This window comes from Adelges cooleyi, unplaced genomic scaffold, assembly GCF_023614345.1.
Source record: "Adelges cooleyi isolate 19-005CV unplaced genomic scaffold, UGA_ACOO_1.1 ACOO_flye_CR_arks_rails_tigmint_CR_PRNA_248, whole genome shotgun sequence".
NCBI lineage: Eukaryota > Metazoa > Arthropoda > Insecta > Hemiptera > Adelgidae > Adelges > Adelges cooleyi.
In genome coordinates this window covers 2,029,045-2,052,340 of record NW_026095913.1, presented here as the reverse complement: position 1 = coordinate 2,052,340, position 23,296 = coordinate 2,029,045, and the positions used below count along the sequence as shown (strand labels likewise).

At 32.3% G+C, this 23,296-nt stretch overlaps 3 protein-coding genes across 3 annotated transcripts; 2 read left to right on the top strand and 1 right to left on the bottom strand.

Annotated features, from left to right (window-relative positions):
• Window positions 1–2,243: 2,243 nt before the first annotated feature.
• LOC126837390 (uncharacterized) lies at window positions 2,244–10,573 on the top strand. Its single transcript, XM_050571298.1, has 3 exons — window positions 2,244–2,258; window positions 2,632–3,816; window positions 9,905–10,573. The coding sequence occupies exons 1-3, from the start codon at window positions 2,244–2,246 to the stop codon at window positions 10,571–10,573; spliced, it is 1,869 nt and encodes a 622-aa protein (XP_050427255.1).
• Window positions 10,574–14,700: 4,127 nt separating this feature from the next.
• LOC126837374 (cuticle protein 8-like) lies at window positions 14,701–15,987 on the top strand. Its single transcript, XM_050571280.1, has 2 exons — window positions 14,701–14,762; window positions 15,294–15,987. The coding sequence occupies exons 1-2, from the start codon at window positions 14,748–14,750 to the stop codon at window positions 15,939–15,941; spliced, it is 663 nt and encodes a 220-aa protein (XP_050427237.1). The 5' UTR covers window positions 14,701–14,747; the 3' UTR covers window positions 15,942–15,987.
• A 1,186-nt stretch (window positions 15,988–17,173) lies between these two features.
• On the bottom strand, window positions 17,174–18,439 carry LOC126837389 (cuticle protein-like). The gene is made up of 2 exons (XM_050571297.1): window positions 18,431–18,439; window positions 17,174–17,638 (listed from the first exon to the last, which is right to left on the bottom strand). Exons 1-2 carry the CDS (start codon window positions 18,437–18,439, stop codon window positions 17,174–17,176), a joined length of 474 nt encoding a protein of 157 aa, XP_050427254.1.
• Between the last annotated feature and the right edge of the window lie 4,857 nt (window positions 18,440–23,296).

Below are 23,296 nucleotides of genomic sequence, written 5' to 3'. Positions count from 1 at the left end.
TTTTCTTGGTCGATGACTATAATACTAATTGAAAAATCTTAAGTATAAGTATATACATAGTTTTCAATTATCCATGAATCGAATATTGTATCAGTGAACATCCTGATTAACATTGATCCTGGTATAGCAAGTCTACAGATCTGAAATTGTACTTGAAAAATCAAGTAAAACACCATAGAAATTTACAAACTTTTTAACTTAAAATTATCAGACGTTATAAATGTTTGGAAATTAGTCATTATCACAGAATTATTACTTCCAAACTGGTGTGAGATATCTTGTAAATACAAAACCATTTCCCCCTGAAAAGTCAAAATATTTTTTTATATAGATGGTAGTTTGATCTAGGCTGATTCTATAATAATACAATTTCGTACAATTTATTTGTAATAAGAAAAATCGAAAAATAAAATTTAAAACATATGATTAAGAACAAAAATAACTCTTATAAATAAAATATTTTAACTGTTAGTATGTTCAACATAATGAGATTTTTAATATTTTATTTATTAAACATGGTGTATAATATTAACTGAAAACGCGCTTTCAAAACAATAGTAATTTTACAGGGTAGCTTCCACTTTCTTTTTTCATTCATATATTTGTTAATTTTTTGTACAACGTTATGAATTTCCTTATCGATCAATCAAAGTGTCGAGTGAATTTTTATCCACTTAGGTACATCGTAATTTTTTTTTTGTAAAGTCATTGTGTTAGTACTCAGTTCTTTAACCAGGTGATCAAATTTTAACTTTTAACAATCGACTAATTGTTTTGAAGTTGTTGAATCATAAAGCTGAAAAAGTTAAATGTTTAAAAAGAAAACAAACACCGATACAATGAAAACTATCAGTTGTACTTGGTTTTGAAAATTGGGCGTGGGACAAAAATAGATTAATACATTGCCTTCTGCATTGGGAGACTGCTCTACATAGTGTATACTATATGTATATTGATTATTTATTTTTATTTTTTAGTCTCAACATGACATGTGTAATAACAATTGATAATACGCAATTAGTTATCTAGAAACTTTTGTCTATTTTATTTGAGTAAGATTAGCGCAGCTTTAAGTTCAAGAAGCTTCAACTTGAAATATGGACTGGTGTTACCATTTAACTCTCGGCGTAAATATTAGTTTATATCACAAAACTTTTACTAAGAGTAAAAGCATATTTTTGAAAATGTACAATGTAAATTATTATGTATGCCTAGAATTTTATCCGGACCCATGGTTTTAATTATTCAAATGTTTAAAGTATTATGTACAAAAGTATTATGTATTATATATAACGGTCAGATATTGATTCCTATTTATGCAGACAAAATCCAAGAGATTAATAATACAGGTTAATTTAAAAATATTGTATACAATTCATAAAAATATACATATTTGGTAATTAAAGCTTGTTCGGGTAAATACAAAAGCTAGCATTATATATTATATACTGCTACATTTATTATGATTCTGATTCTGATAGATTAAATATGAATTAATGTATTATCCTTCCCAAAGAGATTCTTCATCAAACAAAAAAAATATATTTAAATCAGATTACACATTGAGGTTTGTGATTTTTCATCGCAAAACGTTAGAGCTAATATAAATTAATCCTAAATTTAGTGACATGATCAAACAACAATTTTTGACATGATCAAAATTAAGTAAAACAAGTTTTTTGTCCAAAGTTGAATTTATTTTTCCCTTAATAAATAAACAAGACCGAGGCTTTTAAGTTAAAAAAAAAAAAAAATAAACATACCTTTTGGTTTCAATTTATAAATTATTAACAATATCATTGTCAACTTTATTGCAAAAACAGCTATACTTTTTTTAGTTAACACGATGTAAAATACAACATTGAATTGTATATTTTCTAAGTATGTGTGTAAAAAGTCTTAATTAAGTATAAAATTTTAAACTATTTTTTGAGTCTTACATAATACGATGTTGTCCATTAGGTTATTAGGGTTATTACTACACACGGGCGAGGTATGCGCCTTGAGCTACTGTAAGCCAAATGTTGTGTAATTTGTATCTAATATGTCTCGATCGACATTTTTTGAGGATATTTCCTAATGTTTTAACAATTTCCACTTAAATTTAACACACAGGGACCTTAACGGTGGGTGGATTTTTTAAAAACGTATATAAGAACAGCCGTCGACTTTGGTAGGCACATTCAGCTACAACCTTTCAGTTGAAGTATAGGTTTACAGCTCAGAAAAATCAAAATTCTACAATGCAGTCAACCAAAGTAAGCACATTGTATTTTATTTTTTATTATAACTTAACGAAAAACTCAAACATTTGGCCACCTTAAACGTTCTTTATAATACACAAGAGTACATAAGTGTTTTATACTTTTTATTGAGGAACGAAATTCATATATGATACTACAATTATGTATTATTCTTGTAGCCAAATGATTTAATTGTTTGTCCAATAAAGTGTTTGAGCATTGTCAAAGGAACAAAATAAAGAGCGACCATTTAATTAACTATCATTAACTTAATTGTTGTATTTTCTCAGTCAAATGGCCATTTTGTTCAAATATTTTATACTATTTATTGCCAATTAACGATTTTCTGTAAAAAAAACATGCAGTTATTGTTTCAATCGATTCGCAGGTTTTCTTGCTTCTATCGGCAAGCATTTGTCTTGTACTTGCCGACGATCTGTCCAGTTCGAGCTTCGGCTATGGCGTAAACGATCCAGCTACCGGCGACGTCAAGGATCAAGCCGAAACCAGAATTGGTGATTCCGTTTCCGGTTACTACCGGACGCTCGATGCCGACGGTTTGCTGAGGACGGTCAACTACAAGGCCGACGATTTTACCGGATTCAACGCCGACGTCAAACGCGAACCCGTAAACGACGCTCCAGCTCCAGCTGTAGCCCTAGCCCCAGCTCCAGAACCAGCTACCATCCCAACAATCGCCTTAGAAGCTGCTGCACCAGCTCCAGCATTCCCGATCGCCGAACGGATCACCGAGCCGGTCGCTAACGACGCACCGGCACCGGTTGCAGTAGCTGCACCCGCGCCAGCATACCCGATCGCCGAGCAGTTTGCTAACGACGCACCGTTGCCAGTTGCAGCTGCACCCACACCATTCTACCCTTACTCCCCGGAATTCGCTTCACCCGCACCTTACTCTTTTGCCCCATACAGCTCCAGTTACCCGCAGAACTACCCTAGGGCCGCGCTGTACTCTTACGGAGCATACAGCTCCCGTTACCCGCAGAACTACCCTAGAGCCGCGCTGTACTCGTACGGAGCATACAGCTCCCCGCAGTTATACCCAACTGCCGCTGCACCGTACAATTACGCCGCCTACGATTACGGACAATTCTACCCAGCCACCAAAGCCGCCATCGCGCCAGCTTCGTCTTACTCGTACGCCTCATCTGCACCAGCTCCGTACGTCCCAGCCGCACCAGCCTCATCTTACTCGTACGCTTCAGCTGCACCAGCCCCATATGTCCCTGCCGTCAAAGCTGCCATGTCTTACTCATACGCCTCAGCTGCACCAGCTCCGTACGTCCCAGCACCACCAGCCGCACCAGCCTCATCTTACTCGTACGCTTCAGCTGCACCAGCTCCATACGTCCAAGTCGCACCAGTATCGTATGTCCCAGCCTTCAAAGCGGCCATCGCACCAGCCACGTCTTACTCGTACGCCTCAGGGTCAGCTGCACCAGCTCCGTACGTCTTAGCCGCTCCTGCTCCGTATGTCCCAGCCTTTAAAGCCGCCATCGCACCATCATCATCTTACTCGTATGCCTCAGGCTCAGCTGCACAAGTCCCAAACGCGGTATACTCTCCGTCAAGCGCATACGGCCCTTTCTTCCAATACTACAAAAAATAAACACAGTTTGGTAATCAATGTGTGTTTTTCAAATTGTATTAAATTATTAAATATGATTTTGTAAAATGTTTTGTAAACTAAATTGCTCAATAAAATATTACGTTTTTGGTCGTATGATACGATTATTATATATGTATATATTTTTATAAACTGATTCTCCTGTCATATCATATTATTATATTATACACGTATTAAAACTTTACCTAACCCGTGTACCGTGTTATGAAAAATATTTTTACAACCGTTGGATTTAGCCGATAGACGCCATCGGAAATGGCCTAGAAACAATTTATTTAAAAAAAAAAATACAAGAGAACAATTATCCTCTTTTCGCATAGTATGCTTTCCCAAACAAGGCAAAACCATTTTAATTGCGTTCCAATAACCGTATCAATTACCTATTTGTCAAGACCTCAAATGAGTTGGTTTTAAAATTGTTTTGGTCTATATAAATATTACTTGGAACTCAATAACAAGTGTTTGTGGAGTAACAGAAGATGTTAGGAATAGAGTAGATGCGAACAAGGGTTATGCTTTGAACCCTTATTAAGTTATGAAAGAAATACATAGTTAGTTACCATGGTGCATAATGTTTGCCAATTATATAGTTTTGGTATTGTTTTTATGTATGTACAACATACAATTTTATACAAAATATCCTTAACACCTAAAACTCTCAACCTTGCCTACTACGTAAATAATCTTTATATTCTGTCATACTTCTATTTATCCTTAGTCCTATTTTTAGTATACGATCTGTGTAGTTTAGTTTGGACAACTCTTGCTCTACAAGAGACAAGAGTTGCCATCCTGGAGTAGTGGGTATGGTTAAAAAAAATATTTTATCAAAATATTACTGAACACTAAATTATAAAATTGAATATCATACTATTGCTAATATTGATTTAATAATTAAATGTACAATTAACAGAAACATACATTTCTTTATAGTGATTTAAAATATGCCGAATATTTTATAATTATTTCTCCTTAATATTACTACTGTCCTATTACTTATGTTTTATATAATATTTGTTTAAAGAATTATTTCTTTATCTATGAGGGTGAAGACATACAAAAACGAAACAAATAAAACTCATATTTGTACAATCACTACCCTCCTAGCTAAAATAAGTTATTTGTATGTTTGAAAAACAGCTTCCTAGCAATATAAGTACAAAGTATTTCGAACAATTAATAATATGATTTAGTAATATATATATAATAAATAAGTCAGATTTAATCACTCCTTACAAAAAGTAATAATATACATATACATAAATACTTTATATTATATTATACTGCATTTCACAACCTCGTGTATTTAGTTAGCTTCCTATTTCTTCCCAACTGTTATCCGTTGCAATGTTATTTTTGTAGATGAGATCTTCCATGTTTAAATTGCTCATAAAAAGTAAAAATCAAATATTAAATAGAAGTACCTAATATACTTAATTTTTTAAAATAGATCACTCTAAGAAATATCTTTCTATCAAAACTACATATAATTAATAAAATAATATTAGTAATTGTACGAATGTTGATTTTCTTTTTTAATGTTAATGTTTTTTAACGAACTTCAGATTTTAAACACTAGATACAGTTAATTATAATACCTAATATTTATGTATGTAATTATATGTATAAAATAATTATAAATTTGTATAAAAATCATTATATATTATTTTCGACAAACACTATTTGAAATAAAAATGTAAATTAATTTATATTTTTTCATATGTTTTTTTATATTTTTCTAGAAAATTCTAGAAAGTCAATATATTTGTAATTATTCACTTACTATTCAATATAATAAATTCGATAATATATAATATATTTATTTATTAATATAACATTTATGTGTGTATGCATCAGCGATATAATCAGACACACGTGTGCAGGTGTTCAGATTTTACTGCATTTTATGATCAAAAGTAAACCTTCAGAAGTTGTACAGACACAGTTTGACAGTTGCAACTAAACGTTGCAGTTACAATGAAGATATGCAAATAGCATGTAAAATTCGAATCTGCGTTTTGTCATCGATGTAAGCGGAGTAATGTACACCTGCATTATCTTACAATACAAAAATATTGCAAGTAAATGACATTTTATTAAATTGTGAAAAAAATGTCAGCTCAGCAGAGTTGGAACACAGTGAAAACAAAGTATAATAGGATCGGTGGGTTTACAAGTCTTTATGAATTTTTTTAAAATATTTTTTATTTAATAACTACTTTTGAATAAACGCTGCAATGCAAAACTATGAACGGCAATAATTATATTTAAAAAAAAGTATGAATAATTTAATACAAAATTTTACTGTTATTTTACTTTTGTCCTCTATAAAAGAAGTGGTCACGTAGACATATGTAATTAATTAATTTTAAAGTTGTGAAAATCTGTTAAACATTTTGAATGATTGATTAAAATATTTAAATCATCATTTTAGAATTTAAAAAATAATCAAACAAATTTTATAAATAAAAATACAAAAAACTTTTTTTTTTTTTTAATTGGTCGTTGTACATTAAATTAATTACAAGAATAAAATAATAACTAGTAACAAAAACCACAATAAGTAAATATCAATATCAAACCATACTAAATTGGATAAGAAATATTATAGTATTTTAATTCTTTTCTTTGGGTTTTCCTTAAAAAAAATAATAAGTTCGACGACATTTTTTTAAAAATGTATATAATAAGGGTGTTTTTTTCAAAGCAAATATCTTATAGAATTTAAGTAATGATTGGTTTTGTTTCGGATCTTTCTTTTATTAAATGATCTTAAATTTTATGTTATTACATCCTCCAAGATTATTGATATGAACTTTCGATATTCATTTAGGTTGATACATTTTTATTTTTAAAACATTTCAAATTATAATTAAAAACTAAAAAAATCAAATATAAAAAAAGTATATATTATAGCATTGATAATGGTATTGTAGTATAGTGGCGCTAGTATTATCCTACCTATTCTGCTACTATAGGTATCTGTAATAAAATATTAAAAAAACGACCTAATGGAATATAGACGTTGCGTATGACAATTGAATCTTAGATTCCAAACTGCACATTGAATGGATAATACTTAATAAGATTACAACTAGTGGTATACTATGTAAATTGTTGTAGTACAACTGTAAACAATTTCTGCTTGTATAAAAAAAAAACTATTTTTATTTTTAACGACATACGTAGTTTTCTTATTCTTCGAGATCCCATTTTGATGTCATAGCAGTATTTTGGGATACATGGTTGTGAGATTTCAACACGGCACTTTCGGACTAAATGGATATTACTTACATTGCGCAGAGAATTATCGTTAAGATATCCTAACAACACTATTCCAGAGCATAGCTTTGACAATCCTTTATTTGATCAGAGAAATAATCCGCAAGTCCAACAAGAAAGGCTTAACTATTAAGTCACATACAGAAACGTGTGTGACTATAAATGCCATAAGTATTTTAAAATATTTCAATTTTCCTGGATTGTTACATGTGAATTTGATGAAAGTTATGTATTTAAACGTTCAAAATCCAGAACCTGTGAAATTCTCGATAAAATTGAATACATGTCTAAGTATAGAAAAAAAAAAAGTACAAGTGTTAACGAACATTTTGGAACAATTGACAAACGATTTAAAAGTTATAAACTCTAACATAAAGGACTATTAGCGAAATAAATGAAAATTTGTGCGATTATGAATATAAAAAAGTGGGATTTTTGCAAAATGATAATTCCAAATTTAGACTTGTTGGTTTTGGAAATGAAAATGATGAAAACCAAGCAATCCCAATGTTTGAGTTATTAAAAGAAAACAATTGCACGTCATTCTAATCGAACAATAAACGTTTTTTTTACAATTAAATAAAATGTTATTTACTTGCTATATTTCTATATTTTAAGATAATGCAGGTGTACATTACTCCGCTTACAGCGATGACAAAACGCAGATTCAAATTTTAGATGCTATTTGTACATCTTCATTGTAACTGCAATGTCCAGTTGCAATTATCAAACTGTGTCTGTACAACTTTTGAAGATTTGCTTGTGATTATATACTGCAGTTGAAATCTGAAAACCTGTACACGTGTAGTTACAAATAAATTGACTTTCTAGAATTTTCTAGAAAAAAAAAATGCTTATATCATAAATATATACAAAATATTAAGTATTTTACATTTTAAAATCAAATAACGTTTGATGTAGAAATTTAAATGCTACATTTACAAATTAATAATCATTTTATACATTAATTATTGAAAAACATAATTACATAAGTTATGAATAGGTTAATTCAAATTAAATTCATTTTGTATTTTTAATCTGTAAATTATTACTGAACACTAAAATAGTAAAAAAACGTTTTTTTTTTTTTGATAAATATTAATTATATATTCCTCATTAATAAATAACCACGGCCCAGAATTTTGAGTTGGAAAGAAAAACTCAAAATATATGATAATATAGAAAAGGGTATGATTTTTTATAAAATCCTATTTGGTTTCAATTATAGAATTATTGACAATGTCTTTGTCGAGACGCAGTTTATACAGTGTTCTTTTCAAAAAAGCTTTTACAAATTATTTATTTATTGGCTTATTTGTGTACATGGGCCCAATGGAGACCCTTAAATCTTAAATCACGTCTGTCAGTATACATCTAATTTAATATTGTTAATAGATAACAAGTGTAAACATATGAAGTCGTATTATAATTAAACCAGTGCCGCGCCGGTCAAATTACAATTTTTTTTATTGTTAGGTTTTTTTATATTTGTGATAATAGAAAATAAAACAACAAACAATGTTTTAGGAAACCAATCTTAGGACGTGCTGTTTGAAATTTAATTTGAAACTTAACTATACTGAACTTAGTTAAAATATCTAATTTCAATAAATTGACTTAATTTTAGTAAGGTTTTTTTTTCAAATATTGGTTATATTTTGTCCCTTAACGAGTAGCCACGGTCGAAGTTTTTATATGATTTATACAACAAACAGTTTGGTTTAGGACTTCAATTAATTATTATTGATAATATTGTCTTTGTCAGGACACATCTGTTATAAAGATAATTGTGTATATTTTTCCAAGCTAATAATATGTGAATATTTTAATTGAATATAAATTTTAAAACTTACTTTTGAGTCTTAAACAAAGAAACGTTGTCCTCCAGCTTGTTAGAGTTATTACTACATACGGACGAGTTCTTTTTTTAAACGTCTCATGCGTATGCGCCTTGAGCTATAGTAAAATAAGTGTTATGTAATTAGAGTCTATTGTACTTAGCTGTGAACATTTTTTTTTTTTGGAAGGATATTTCCTAATGTGTTAACGATTTTCACTTAAATTTACCATGTACGGCCCTCGAAGGAGGGTGGATTTTAAACAAAAAAAAACCCGTATATAAGAACGACCGTCCGCTTTGGTAGACACATTCAGCTACAACCTTCCAGTTGAAGTATAGGTTTACAGCTCAGAAAAATCAAAATTCTACAATGCAGTCAACCAAAGTAAGTACATTGTATTTTTTGAAAACATTTTATTATAACTAAAAGAAATCTCAAATATTTGGCCACCTTAAACATTCTTTATCAGACACAAGTGTTTACTTATATTTCACTGCGAAACGAGATTCAAATAATATTACTATACTTCAATGTATTATTCTTGTGGTGAAATTATTTAATTGTTTGTCCAATAAAGTCTTTGGAAATTGTCAAAGGAACAACAAAACAAAATCACTTTTATGACGAACATTCGTTTACAAATATTATTTAATTGTCTGTAAACTCGAGGTTGAAAAATAATGTAACTTGAACCTATTCGGTTCCTATACACTTACATTTAAGTAAAGAGCAGAGATCATTTATTTAACTTTCATTAAATTAACTAACTGTATTTTATCAGTCGAATGGCCGTCTTGTTAAAATAGTTTATACTTTTCATTACCAATTACCAATTACCAATTACCAATTGTCTGTTAAAAACCATGCGGTTATTGTTTTTAATCGATTCGCAGGTGTTCTTGCTCCTATCGGCGAGCGTTTGCCTTGTACTCGCCGACGACCTGTCCATTTCGAGCTTCGGCTATGGCGTAAACGTTCCAGCTACCGGTGACTTCAAGGATCAAGCCGAAACCAGAATTGGTGATTCCGTTTCCGGTTACTACAGGACGCTCGATGCCGACGGTTTGCTGAGGACGGTCAACTACAAGGCCGACGATTTTACCGGATTCAACGCCGACGTCAAACGCGAACCCGTCAACGACGCTCCAGCTCCAGCTGTAGCCCTAGTCCCAGCTCCCATCCCAACAATCGCCTTAGATGCTGCTGCACCAGCTCCAGCGTACCCGATCGCCGAACGGATCGCCGAGCCGGTCACCGCTAACGACGCACCGGCACCGGTTGCAGCAGCTGCACCCGCACCGTACGTCTACTCTGCTTACTCACCGGCGGTCGCTGCACCCGCGCCGTACTTGTACGGTGGCTACCCGCAGTTCTACCCTGTCGCCAAAGCCGCACCGTACTTGTACGCCCCGTACAGCTACCCGCAGTTCTATCCAGCCGCCAAAGCCGCCATCGCGCCAGCCTCGTCTTACGCGTACGCCTGCAGTCCTGCACCAGCCCCGTACGTGGTATACTCACCGGCAAGCGCATACGGCCCTTTCCCTCAATACTACAAAAAATAAATACAGTCTGCATTCCAAGTTATCTTCATTTAGTAAATACATTTTTGTAAAACAGTTTATGAATCAAATTACTAATAAAAAAATACTTTTTTAATCGAACGATACGATAACATTATTACACTTTATTTTTTTTTTAATGATTCTCCTTGTTGTAATATTATATTACACTGTTAATGTGCAATGGACTTTTTATCATGCACGGTTTAATTTACCTGTTTATCACGCCGTGCGGAATGGTTTTAAAAACAATGTATGTTTTTCAAATTATAAAAGTAGGTAGATTACATTTTATACCATTCCATATCCATGCAAAACCATTTCAATTACTTACTAATTACCGCATCGATTACCTATTTACCAAGAATTCAAATAAGTTTGTTTAGAAACTATATTTTTGTCTTCACATAAATATTACATCGAGTTAAAACGTTTTAAATGAACAAAATTCAAAATAGGAAATCAAATTAAAGTTCCCGAGTAAATGTACATGAATTGTATCAATAAAAAGTTAAAAAAAATCATACATCATAGAAAAATCAATACTTTCTCAGCTTCACATAATCGCTAGTATAATTTAGAAATCATAGTACATTGTTACTATTGAAACCTGAAATTATAGAATTCTTGTAAAATATATATTAGGTACATAGCAATATTGTATTAAAATTCCTATTAATGGTATTAAAATATATTTTAATCCTTGGTAAGGTAACAAAACTTGGTTTACTAATATATGTCTTTTACTGAATTGTTTAGTACCTATATATGATTAAGTTTCAACATAACCGCATAATACGTCGTTTCAATTGTGTTTTTACATAATTTATCAACGCAGTAAAATTGAAAATCGGACAAATCTTGACACATCATTTTTTTTCTAACGGAAATAAATAAAACTATGTTTTATTTTCACTTGATTAAATTGTCACCCATCATAATATGTTCATAATATTCCATTTAATATGTTGTTGTTTGCGTCAGATAATTATTGTTAAATACATTTTTTTCTCTTTTTTTTTTTCTAATGTCCACATTATTATCCTGTAAACGTTGATAAAAGCTAATGGCCACTAGCCACAGTAGTTCGTCCATGTAAGTCTCAAGGTGCTGCAATAAATTAAATATAGTAGTGGTGGAATGACGCGCGCTCCGACGTCGTATAAAAAGACTTAAGGAAATCATTAAAAAATATAGATCTTGTTTGTTCTTGCGTTCTACAGACAACCCGGCGTTAGAAGAAAATATCGGTTAGTCAACCATGCGTTACGTTAAGGTAAGATTCATTCCGTTCTGGCAATGTTATATAATAATAATTCTTGATAACATTAAACGAAGTCAATTACTTTAATATTGTCGGGAACGATTCGAGTTTTTTTTTTTTTACTTATGTCACGTCCAAGTTACATTACAGTTGTACGAGCCAGTTGAACAGCACAAGACATATTATATAGTGAAATAAATGTTATAAAAGTAATAATTAAAGCGGTCCCTTTGAGCGAATGTTATACTTGTTGTAACCGACGAGTATATTTATTTATTAGGTAGCTTTGTCCTCGGCAATGGCTTCAGTGTAACACTGAGGATATTATGTTGATTCGTTTCAGACTTCTCTGTTGCTATTCGGCGCTTGTCTAGTCAACGTCTTTGCTCATCCCTCGACTGATGAATCGGACACAGTTGCAAAATTGGCCAGTGAAGAGGTCTATCGACCGATGGCAAACGATCCCCGACCGACGATGACCGAACCCCGGCCGACGATGACCGAACCCCGACCGACGATGACCGAACCCCGGCCGACGATGACCGAACCTAGACCGACGACGAACGAACCCCGACCGATGGCAAACGATCCACAACCTTATGTGACCCTCGCGAAAACCGCGCCTCTGCCCTACGCTTACTACTACAGCGGTAACCCGATATTCGATTTCCCTCAATTCCAATACAACCTTCACAAAATGGCCGAATTCTCGGCTTTCCCGTTTGGGTACGAAGGCGGTTTGTTCTCGCACTACGACCAGATGCATTACAATAAGTAACAACGGCGTTGATGTGATGGCAAAATACCGTTATCTCATCGCCATATTGTTCTCTATTCGTTATAATGTACTGTCCATTTTTTTACCCTACACAATCATAATATATGGCATTTAATAAAACAGAATACATTATTGGTATTATTATTTGGTTTTGGCATGTTTTTTTTCTCGATATTCCTGTACTATCGGTTTCCCATCCCGAAATGCACAACGGTTAAATTAGTAGAAAAGTAAGACCTCAAGTAACTAAATACCATTGCAAAGTTGTTGTTCAATTAATTTATTTGTCGATGATAAAGGAAAAAAATATGAAAACGTTGTAAGTTTAGTGTTACTGTTAAAAAAACAGTGTAAATAGTGGTTTTGATAATATAATTCTATTACACATATTTACTTTTTCTTCTTTAAATATTTACCTTTCAGATCTTATAACAGACATAATTAAAAATGAATAACTACTAGTCGATTGTTTTCTTGTGTTCGCAGAACTACAGAATCTAATCCAGTACGTCAAGGTAAAAATTCTTAGGCGTGTAGTGAGACAAAAATGATACCCATATTATAATTAAATATAAAAACGTCAGTAAAATAATTTTAAAAAAAATTCCTTATCTCTTTTGTGGTTAATTTAAACGAAAACATTAAAATTTATAATATCATACCGGAAACACAAAACCCAGTGCTAGTGCAGACAAAATATTATATTTTTTGCAATACCGAAACAAAATATCATTGTTGATGTTAATGTTTGTATTATTGACATAAAAAAAAATGTAGTATTGTAAATAACTAGCAGAATACCTACCTAAATCAAAGAATGCATCTTATTTATTTAGGGTTTGTTCACTGTCCCATAGAATAATATCAATGACAATATAAAAACTGGTTCGATTCGAATGCATTGAAGCGTTCATGGATGTATTTGTTACATTTAATGTTTAATAATATTATGTCCATTCTGTATAAGCGTGTTTGAACTGAAATATTGATGTTATTTTACAATAACAACTACATATTAATATATATTTGTTTGTTTTGTGTATAAATAAAATATAAAAAAAAAATACCATTGGACTGTGTAAATCTGTTTTGTTATTTGTTTGCGGCAAACTCTGATCCGGACAAGAGTATTGTTTTTTTAATCCAATTGAAATATAATTGGGTTTCATCCAATAGGCTAATCCCGGTGTGCTTGTTTGAAATTGTGTTATATTTTCTCAGGTAATCATTGCAGATTTATTTAGCTTCGACGAATCGCGATTTCGACACAATATAAATCATACGATCAAATTAAAATAAAAAGGGAAAGAACAAAAAATAAAAAACCAAATCTTATCGCATCAGCTAATATGCTTAAATTATTGCGACTTCCATGTACTATACCGCATCGTTAACGCGTGGTGAGCAATTCGTGCATAACTAGCAACTTAATAAATATTCAATAGTCATCTTAATATTTAATGAAAACAATTTTTAAAAATATTGCCAAGAGTATTATTTAATTCGGTCGCGTTTCTCGAATCACTGAATCGGGGACTATATATTTTAATCGGTCAGACTGTTATACAACATAATTCATTCATAATAGTTACACTTTTTTTTTTTTGTGGAACTTGCTCGGTAAAGTCCACTATTTACGTCTCGGACGGTACCTACATAGATTTTCAAACGGCGACTATCTTGAGCAAAGAGCATGAAAATAGGGTTTTGAAATATCACATTAGACTATTGGATAGTAGAAATACTGCTAAACCAAATCGACGAACAACAAAGCGGTCTATTTAAACGTGGTGTTACACAATAAATAATTAACTGTTCGATTTATTATTTCACAAACGTTTGTCATCCGAGAACTACATATACAATGTTTCCTCCTTGCACAACAGCTAGTTTTAAAATGTTGTCGTTAATGTTTCAAAATACACGCCTTTGGTTAAAACACTCAAGTTTTTCATTTATTCAGTGGTTATAGTGTGTAAAAATGCCAAGGTTGATATTGTTGTTATTATTTTTTGATAATCGGTGGTACAATCACTAATACCTATATATATAGATCTTCACTAACCTAAGTCGACGCATTCAACGATTCGATTTTCTATCTTGTCCGTTTTAACTGCTAACAGCTGTTCATAAACATGAGTGGAATGAAAGTAAGTACTACACATCTGTCTATGGAATAAATTATAATTTTCGATTTGTATACAATTTGTCTCCGTTATTATATAATATCTATTTGATAAACAAACCTATGCAGACCCTGATTTAGGCATTTTGAACCATAAGGCTAAATACCTTTGGGGGGCCCTTTCCCGTAAATTAAAAAATAACCAACCCATCCCCCCCAAACAAATTACTTCACTTACTACTAATATGCCAGACTTATACAATTATCAGAAGAATTATTTATTATTTCACAATTTTTGGTTCTCATTACGGCCCTTACACTTAATTCAGAAAAACCCAAACTGTCTGTAATGGACATTGCTAAAGGCTTACCTTTTGTTGGCTCGATTATTTCTAATATTCAAACATATTAAGTATAATATTATTCATGACTAAGATGATTAAAAATGTTTTTCTTCAATTTACAAAAAAACTTAACTCATTAATAATACCATCATAGTCTAGATAAGACTATAATAGCCGACGATGGAACAACGATTAACTCATTGTTGTTGCAGGTGTGCCTGTTGTTGGCGGCCAGCGTTTGCTTGGCGTACGCTAGCGACGGCGGGTTCGCTTATGGCGTTAGCGATCCCAAAACCGGCGACCAAAAGGACCAACAAGAAGTGAGAAACGGAGACACGGTTAGTGGTTTTTACCGTTTGCTCGACGCCGACGGTTCGGTGCGGGTTGTTCACTACAAAGCCGATCCGGTTCACGGATTTTCTGCCGAAGTAAAACGCCAACCGGCGGCCAACGGTGCACTTCCGGCTCTGACCAACTCTTACGGAGCCACGCCATACTCGGACGCGCCTTCGGTTAAGCTACAACCCGCTCCGGCTAGTGTCCCGTACTCTGGTGCTCCACACTCGAACGTGCTCTCACTGCCACAGGCTCCCGCACCGCTGTCCAAACACACCGGCACACCCGAAGCGCTTGCCAGATTCGCGAGTATCCCATACTCGAACGTGCTTCCACTACCACAGGCTCCCGCACCGCTGTCCAAACTCGTGAGCACACCCGAACCGTCGGCGAGATTCGCGAGTATCCCGAACTCGAACGTGCTCTCACTGCCCCCCGCACCCGCACCGCTGTCCAAACATTCCGTCACACCTGAACCGTCCGTGAAATCAGCACACCCTTATGCCTACACAACATGGCAATAGGCAATCAACACTCAAGGCACCAGACCAGGCGGACGCCAGTCAATACAGATCGTCACCGGTGCCAGTAGCCTACTTGTAATTCGTTCTAATGTATTTCATTTTTTGTATATTTTAATAACTGAAATTGCCGTTTTTTGATAACATGTAAACGTGTCGTTTGTTGTTTGTCATATTATGCGGATCACAATAAAATTGTATTATTATTAATAGAGTAAAAATATATAGAACTTTATCATCATAATATAATGTCCTGTAACAAAGTAATCAAGAAGCCAGTACGACTACTTTAAATAAAACAATGTACACCTTTTTTTGTATAGGTTGTTAAACACTGCACAACGTAATCCTTATCAACTATACAGATCAATAGATCAATTCAAATTTTATATGATAATATGAAAATATAATAACTGATAAGTTATATTATGGTTGTTGTAGTGAAACAAATTAAATATGTATACCAGAGAAATGAAATTTTGCCATTTTGCCCTCACTGCAGCTCGCCTTTTCGATTACTTTGTAATATTTTACTTATTGTGACCCCTTGTTGCTATTATTAGACGTTAGTAAAAATATTTTGTTTTTACCGTGGTTTTCCGGTCGGCGGTACTGCAAAATTAATATTTTCCAGTATGGATTAATATCCATACGAATAACAATCATGGTCGTATTATTATTCCATTTTGTGTCATCGGCCCTTTGCATAATCCCAACAAGTTTTTGGCGAAAATTAAATTGCGGCGTGCGGTTTAAAATACCGTACAAGAAACTAATGAAATTCTATGTAAATTAATCGAAACAAGTCAAACGTTTTAGACGTCGGCGTCTTTAAAAAATAAAAAACTACTCAAAGTGTGCCAACATTAATGATAATAATAATACATCCACGCCTGTCTCGCTGTTAATTCACCACTGTTCGTTTCATACCTTCGATGGCCGGTAGTTATATTCGTTTGGATCTAAACAACGTGTAGTGTAATAGAGTAATGATATAAAGTGATGAACTAACACAACTAGCTTGTATACCGCGGGTCAAGTAAACAGAAGGACTAAACCCAGTATGACCTAATAAAAGAAAAAACATATTAATTGTTGACGGGCTGGTACAACGGCTTGGGGGATGTTCAATGAATAACACTTGGGGGGTCGATGTTTAAAAAATAAGTTTTAGTTTTATTTACATTTCTCGCGGGTCCAACGAAATTGGCAAATACAAAAAAAAAGCTGCACCGTTACCATTTCTTCAAGACCGGGTGTTCCTGGACGTACGAATATCCCAAGGGCATCTCCGCCGAAGGGGATAGGACCTGGCTGACGAGGGGACCGTTGAACTTGACCATTCTGGATACCGGGATGCCTGCAATACCGGAGCCGTGCAAACCGGTGGCCAGGTTTGGCAAGCTGTCGACGATTTGAGCGGATTTCTCCAGGACGGGCAAACCGTGACCTCCCGTGGTTACCGGCGACCGTACGACATTGGCTTGGAATCCGTTTAGGTCGCTCAAGTAGTTGACGATGCGCATCTGACCGTCTGCGTCCAGCACGCGGTAAAATCCTTTGACGGCTTCGCCGATTTTCGTTTCTTGCTGATCCTTTTGGTCGCCAGTGTTCGGGTCGTTTACACCGTACGCATAATTATAGATGCCTTCTGGTCTGGCCACGGACAAGCAAACGCCGGCTAATAGTAATGCGGCAATCTAAAAAAAAAAATAGTATTTCTATACAAAAATCAAAACCAACACGACATGATTTCAGAGTGATCCGTCTGACGTAAGACAGTAATTATCTATTTTACTGTATTTTTCAATACTTGAATACTATTCACTTCATCCTTTACACATAGAAAACAAGTATGGACTGCGTTTTTTTCGGGGAACGCACGTTTTTAATTCCATAAATATGTAGACAAAAAAGCGTTTCAATTTTTCAATCGTCATCAGTCTGTTCGTTTGCGGTGACTTTGTAAAGATATTACATTTCCCTTTATAATATTGTCATGTGTCTTCGGCTTAACAAAATCCATTAGCCGAACAAATTCATACTTATGTTCGCATTGTCCTATAGGCGAGAAGACAATGAAATGTTTTGAGATAATGATAAACAAGCTGTTCTTGTCATTATTTAATGGGAAATTGCTGTGCTACTGTTGTAAAATCTTTACAAAGTCATAGCAATCGAACAGATTGACGAACATTTAAACGCTAACATGTTTTAATATTTTTTGTCTATATATTTATGGAATTAAAAACAAATTTGCCAGTTTGAAAAAATAGTCTATAATCAAACTGAAATTTTCTCTTTTTTTACAATTTTTCCTTAGCAAAAAAAAATGTCGACTGTTGATTTTTAAGAAAATGTGTTATGTTTTTAATAGCCCATTATAGAACATCATATTTTAAGATGTAATTAGTACAATATTTGGGTGTTAATCTCAATTTTTAAGGGAAGGGATGAACTTTTATAATTGTTGGCACAACAAAGTACCTTACCTTTTTCATGTTTGATTTCTGATTTATAGATTATTATTTTGTTAGGTACATTAAACAAATATCAGTTCAAGGGCTTAGGAAATGTCGTGGTTCCAATCACATAGTAAAAATAAAAACACATCAATGTAAGACAATATTACCTTCTCCAATTTTGCATGAGAGCTGTAATAATTATTTAGGTTTTAATTGTAGTTATTAAATAATATACCATTATATATATATAGTTGTCGTTTGAAAAATGATCAATATTAGAGACAATACGAAGCTGATCGAGTCTAAAACATGGTAGTAAATTATCCAGACATTTTTTAGGAGGATAATTATTTTTTAATTTTATCTGGCTCTGTTGCTATACGGTTTGTATAACAACTGTGTAGGTACTATTTAATTGGCACCAATTAAAAACAAATTCAAATTAAAAAGAATTATGGTCGCAGTGTTTTAGATACGAACAGAAGAATGCTTAATGTAATTTAGGGAAATACTATAAAATCTACGAATAGTTTAAATTATTTTAAAAACAACACTACTGCCAAAATTGCGATAGAACGATAAATTGTAAGTCATAATTTTTGAACTTTTTACTAATTAAACAACGGTTAAAATAGTATTGAAATAGAGCAAAAATTTAAAAAAAATGTTCCATTATAAAATATATATAATAACCAAATGCAATAGATTTTATACTTACTGTAGCGTACTGCATGATGGTTTGTAAACTGTTAAACGCTATTATTGATCAGTGAGTATATCTAATGTACTTTATGAATCCATCTAAACGGTTGCAGAGCTTTATATAGTGTCAGAGAGCAATTTTACATTTTTGTTTTCTACTTTATTGTTTCGAAAACAAACGAATTCCCAACAACCTTGGACTCGCAGTAAATAAATTTACCCTACAAACATAGATTGAAATTCCGAAACTAAAGAAAATGCAAGAAAAACACCATCAACGGAAATGGACAACTAATTGATTCTCAATAACATATTAATTACTTTAAGCCAAAAACACAATACATTCAACAACAATGTGTTTTATTGATTTTTATATATGTAGATTTTTCTTTAATTATACATTTTGTAAAATACACATTTTTTTTAATCAGATTCAGATTAATGTGCATTTCTGTGCATATCTGCGCCAGTTTTTTATTGGAAAAAAGTATAACAATATATTTATCTATTTTTGTCCAAACGTTGGTGTTGAGAAAGGCAGGCTTAATATTATGACATATCACTTTTTAATTTGGAAATTTTAAAGAAAATATTTTTTCAGTTAACACTTGAGACAATAGTATCAAATAGTACATTAAATGAGGGTTAGGTAAAATTGCATACACTCTTTGTGTAAGTAACCATTTTGTAATTTTGCTAGAGACATAAATTAAGTAGGAAATTTCTAGTATGTAACGTTTTAATCTTTGTTTTGTTAAAACTGAAAATAGTACAAATTTATAAGAAATATATCGAAGCCTACATACATAAAATTTCGTAATTTTAAACTAAATATTAAAAGTTATAAAAATGTATATCACACAAAGCACAATTTCGCTAATTACCTCTTTGATAGGGTACAAACATGGGTAGGTATAATTATTATGTATAGGAGAATGCAAGTCTTGTAATTGAAAGAGTTCTGGGTTCTTAAATATCGGTGTTCCTTATAAAAACATCAATGTGTCGTTTTACCATGGTGTGTCAAATTAAGTTCTCTCCGTGCTATAAATAGAATTCCCGTGAAAATGTTGCGTTTTCTTAAATTTTTAAACTCCTTTGGCTATCTCACGTTACCGAAAGTCGGGATATATTGGAGCTTGGGACGATTTTGATTTAAAAAGTTTTACTTTTTACTTTTTACCTCGCCGAGTTTTCGGTAGATTTAATTCAACTTTATGTAACAAAGAAAAGTAATAAGTATTTTTTGTTCTTATTTTATTTGACCACATGTATTCCCATGTGAATTTTTTTTTCTATCTAACTTGAGATCCCAAACGGAGACGAACAAACAATAGCCTTTTTCATCTATCTCCCCCCCCCCCCCGAAAAAAAAACAAAATAGAATAATAATAATATCTCGTTAAATCAGCAATACATATGTCAGACTGTCCGAACTTGTGTATATGATAATAGAAATTGTAGAAAAAAAATCCAAAATAATTGTTCAAGTAGGTATACTGGTGTACTACTCAACAGTACAATATCGTTAGATATACATTATTTTGCAGTTGATACTCACAGTCGACGACATAACATAACCGAGTCAGAAGTAAAAAAAAACCGAGAGATGTTTTTTTTTATGAAAAGCACTCATCTGGAGTGCAATTTTTTTTTTCTTTTTGCTCGTATGGATATTTCACGATATAAGTTTACAATAAAAATATACCTACTATTGTAGTTGACATTAACAAATTGCCATTTTGTGCTTTTATAAATAAAAGCTCGGTATAATGTTATTTTTCATTTTTAAGATTATCGACAAAAAAAAAATATATATATATATATTAATCCTCGCACATCCATTTATCATTCGAATAACAATGGCGGTAACTCTTTTGAAAACCGATACGAGCCAAGTTTTACGACACGCGATTTCATAAATATATACATAGAAATCTTTAAACCACTTAAACCCCCTTGTGTCAGATCCATGTCGTTTGTGAAATCGGCTTGTTAACTCAAAATATGACATAATATGTTATTTCTTATACAATTAATAATACATAATACCCTCCAACGGCTCGCAAAGTCTTATCGTGCAATAAAAATATAAGTACAGTCCAAACCGAGCACAGTAAGAAAGTATTGAAGTGAGGTGCAGTGTCCACAGATTCGCATCAAAGCGTTAATTTTAAAGTGATTTTATCAGAGCAAGTCTATTTAGTGGGGGTCTGGGTATAGTGGGGACGGGGAGGTCACAGGTCACATGTCTTATAGGGACACACCAAATAAATATTCGTTACAAATTTCAACTCGATCCGACCATTTTAATCGCCATTTTAGTTAGTTAAAACTGAAATTAAAAATGTGTATAGTTTATTTTTGTGTATGCCCTGAATTTAATGGCGAAAGAGTGAACTTTTACAACTTTCACGGCCACAAAGTACCAAAAAATTAAAATTGATAATTTACAGAGTTGCTATTCGAAGAAATTGATCGGGTATTAAAAAAACTACAGTGGGTACAGAACAAGATAAGCGTCGGATATTATTAAGTGATCAAACCAAACGGCACATCGGTTAAAACTGAAATTTTAACGGTGTGTTACACGCAGTAAAGTTACCGCTAAGCTCTTGTGAGTGCAGTGAGAATTTAAATTAGGAAACACCTCGTTAAAACGAGAACTAAACTAAGCGGAAAACTTTTTAATCCCAAAATCCATTAGTGTTTTACATTATTGTACATTGATTATACGAAAAAGCTAAAGTATTCAGATTGAATAATTTTTGTATTGTCATTTAAATAAAACACACACAAGTCATTATATTGTGTTATTTTATAAAATAAACTATGTAAATAATTGTAATAAGTAAGTTTTATAATTATATACAAATCTTTAGCGACATGAAAAAACATATAGTTACATTAAACTATTAACTGTGTTTGATTTTCATTGTTTGGATAGGTCAAGTTAGGTTAGGATTGGATTATTTTAATCCGGTTTGGTTAGATATAGTTAGGCTTGGTTTAATTACTACTTTTGCCCCTATATCAACACCCCATACAAAGACTTACTTATTCTACATGTTAAATTTACTCGGAACAATTCTGTTGAAAAACAAAGTTAAATTGACGGCTGGATTTGCTCATTTGATCAATGATTATTTTGTGCATGTAACCACAATAATAAATCATTATTATACCTATATGTACAATTCATTACTTTCAAATTACTCCTAACCTTGTATTTTTTGTTAAAGTTAAAAACTCCATTACATTAGATATTGTAAATGTAATCATTAATTGAATATTTTAATTAACAATAATTTCTCATTATGATTATACTTCAGATTGTGCTAAGGTAAAGGTACGCTATAACTTGAGGGGAAAAAAGTCAAATTATTTCCTAATTTGTACAAGATATTTTTTAGATACAAACTATACCGATATGGAGTGAAAAATTAATATAGTATGATAAACTCATTCGCTCTTAGGAGGGCTGAACTCTTAATGCTTATTTCACTTTTAAATTCATAAATGTAATTATCACATATTATACCATTGACAATTTAGTATCAATGTGACCTCACTATACATTTTTCTCAATGTGCTAGAATTTTTTGATATTGCTCAGCACTAGTTATTGTTCGCAAAATCAAAAACGCATAGAAAAATGTACTAGCTTGTATTAAAACTAATTTTAAAAGCTTAAAATAAAAAAATAAATGTTTTATTCAAACACTTAACGCATACCGCAAAGTTGAAATCATGCAATTTCAATTGAACGATAGCTTCTATTTCTCTGAGATTGTCAAATAAATTTACATTTAATTCTTTCGAGGATTAAATGCGTTTGAATTTTGATAGTTCGATGTAATATTATTCGATTGCAAAATAGATATTATAATATATCAGCAGATATGCTCGTATTGGAAGAGAATAATTGAAAAATAAATTGGGTTGAAAATAATTCAAATGGAATCAGGATCGTTGACTTGTAAGAAATCATAACGTTTGAATTATTCATAGACGAATGCTAATAGAAATAGCTGGTTATTACAATATTGATATCTTGTTTTGCTTAGGTGTAGATAAGTTGTTGTTTATGAAGTATTATGTAATCTAAGGGCAATTAACTATTTAAAATACGTACCTATACATAAAATATATCCGAGGGAAATATGCGGCAGTTAAGAGACTAATTAGATA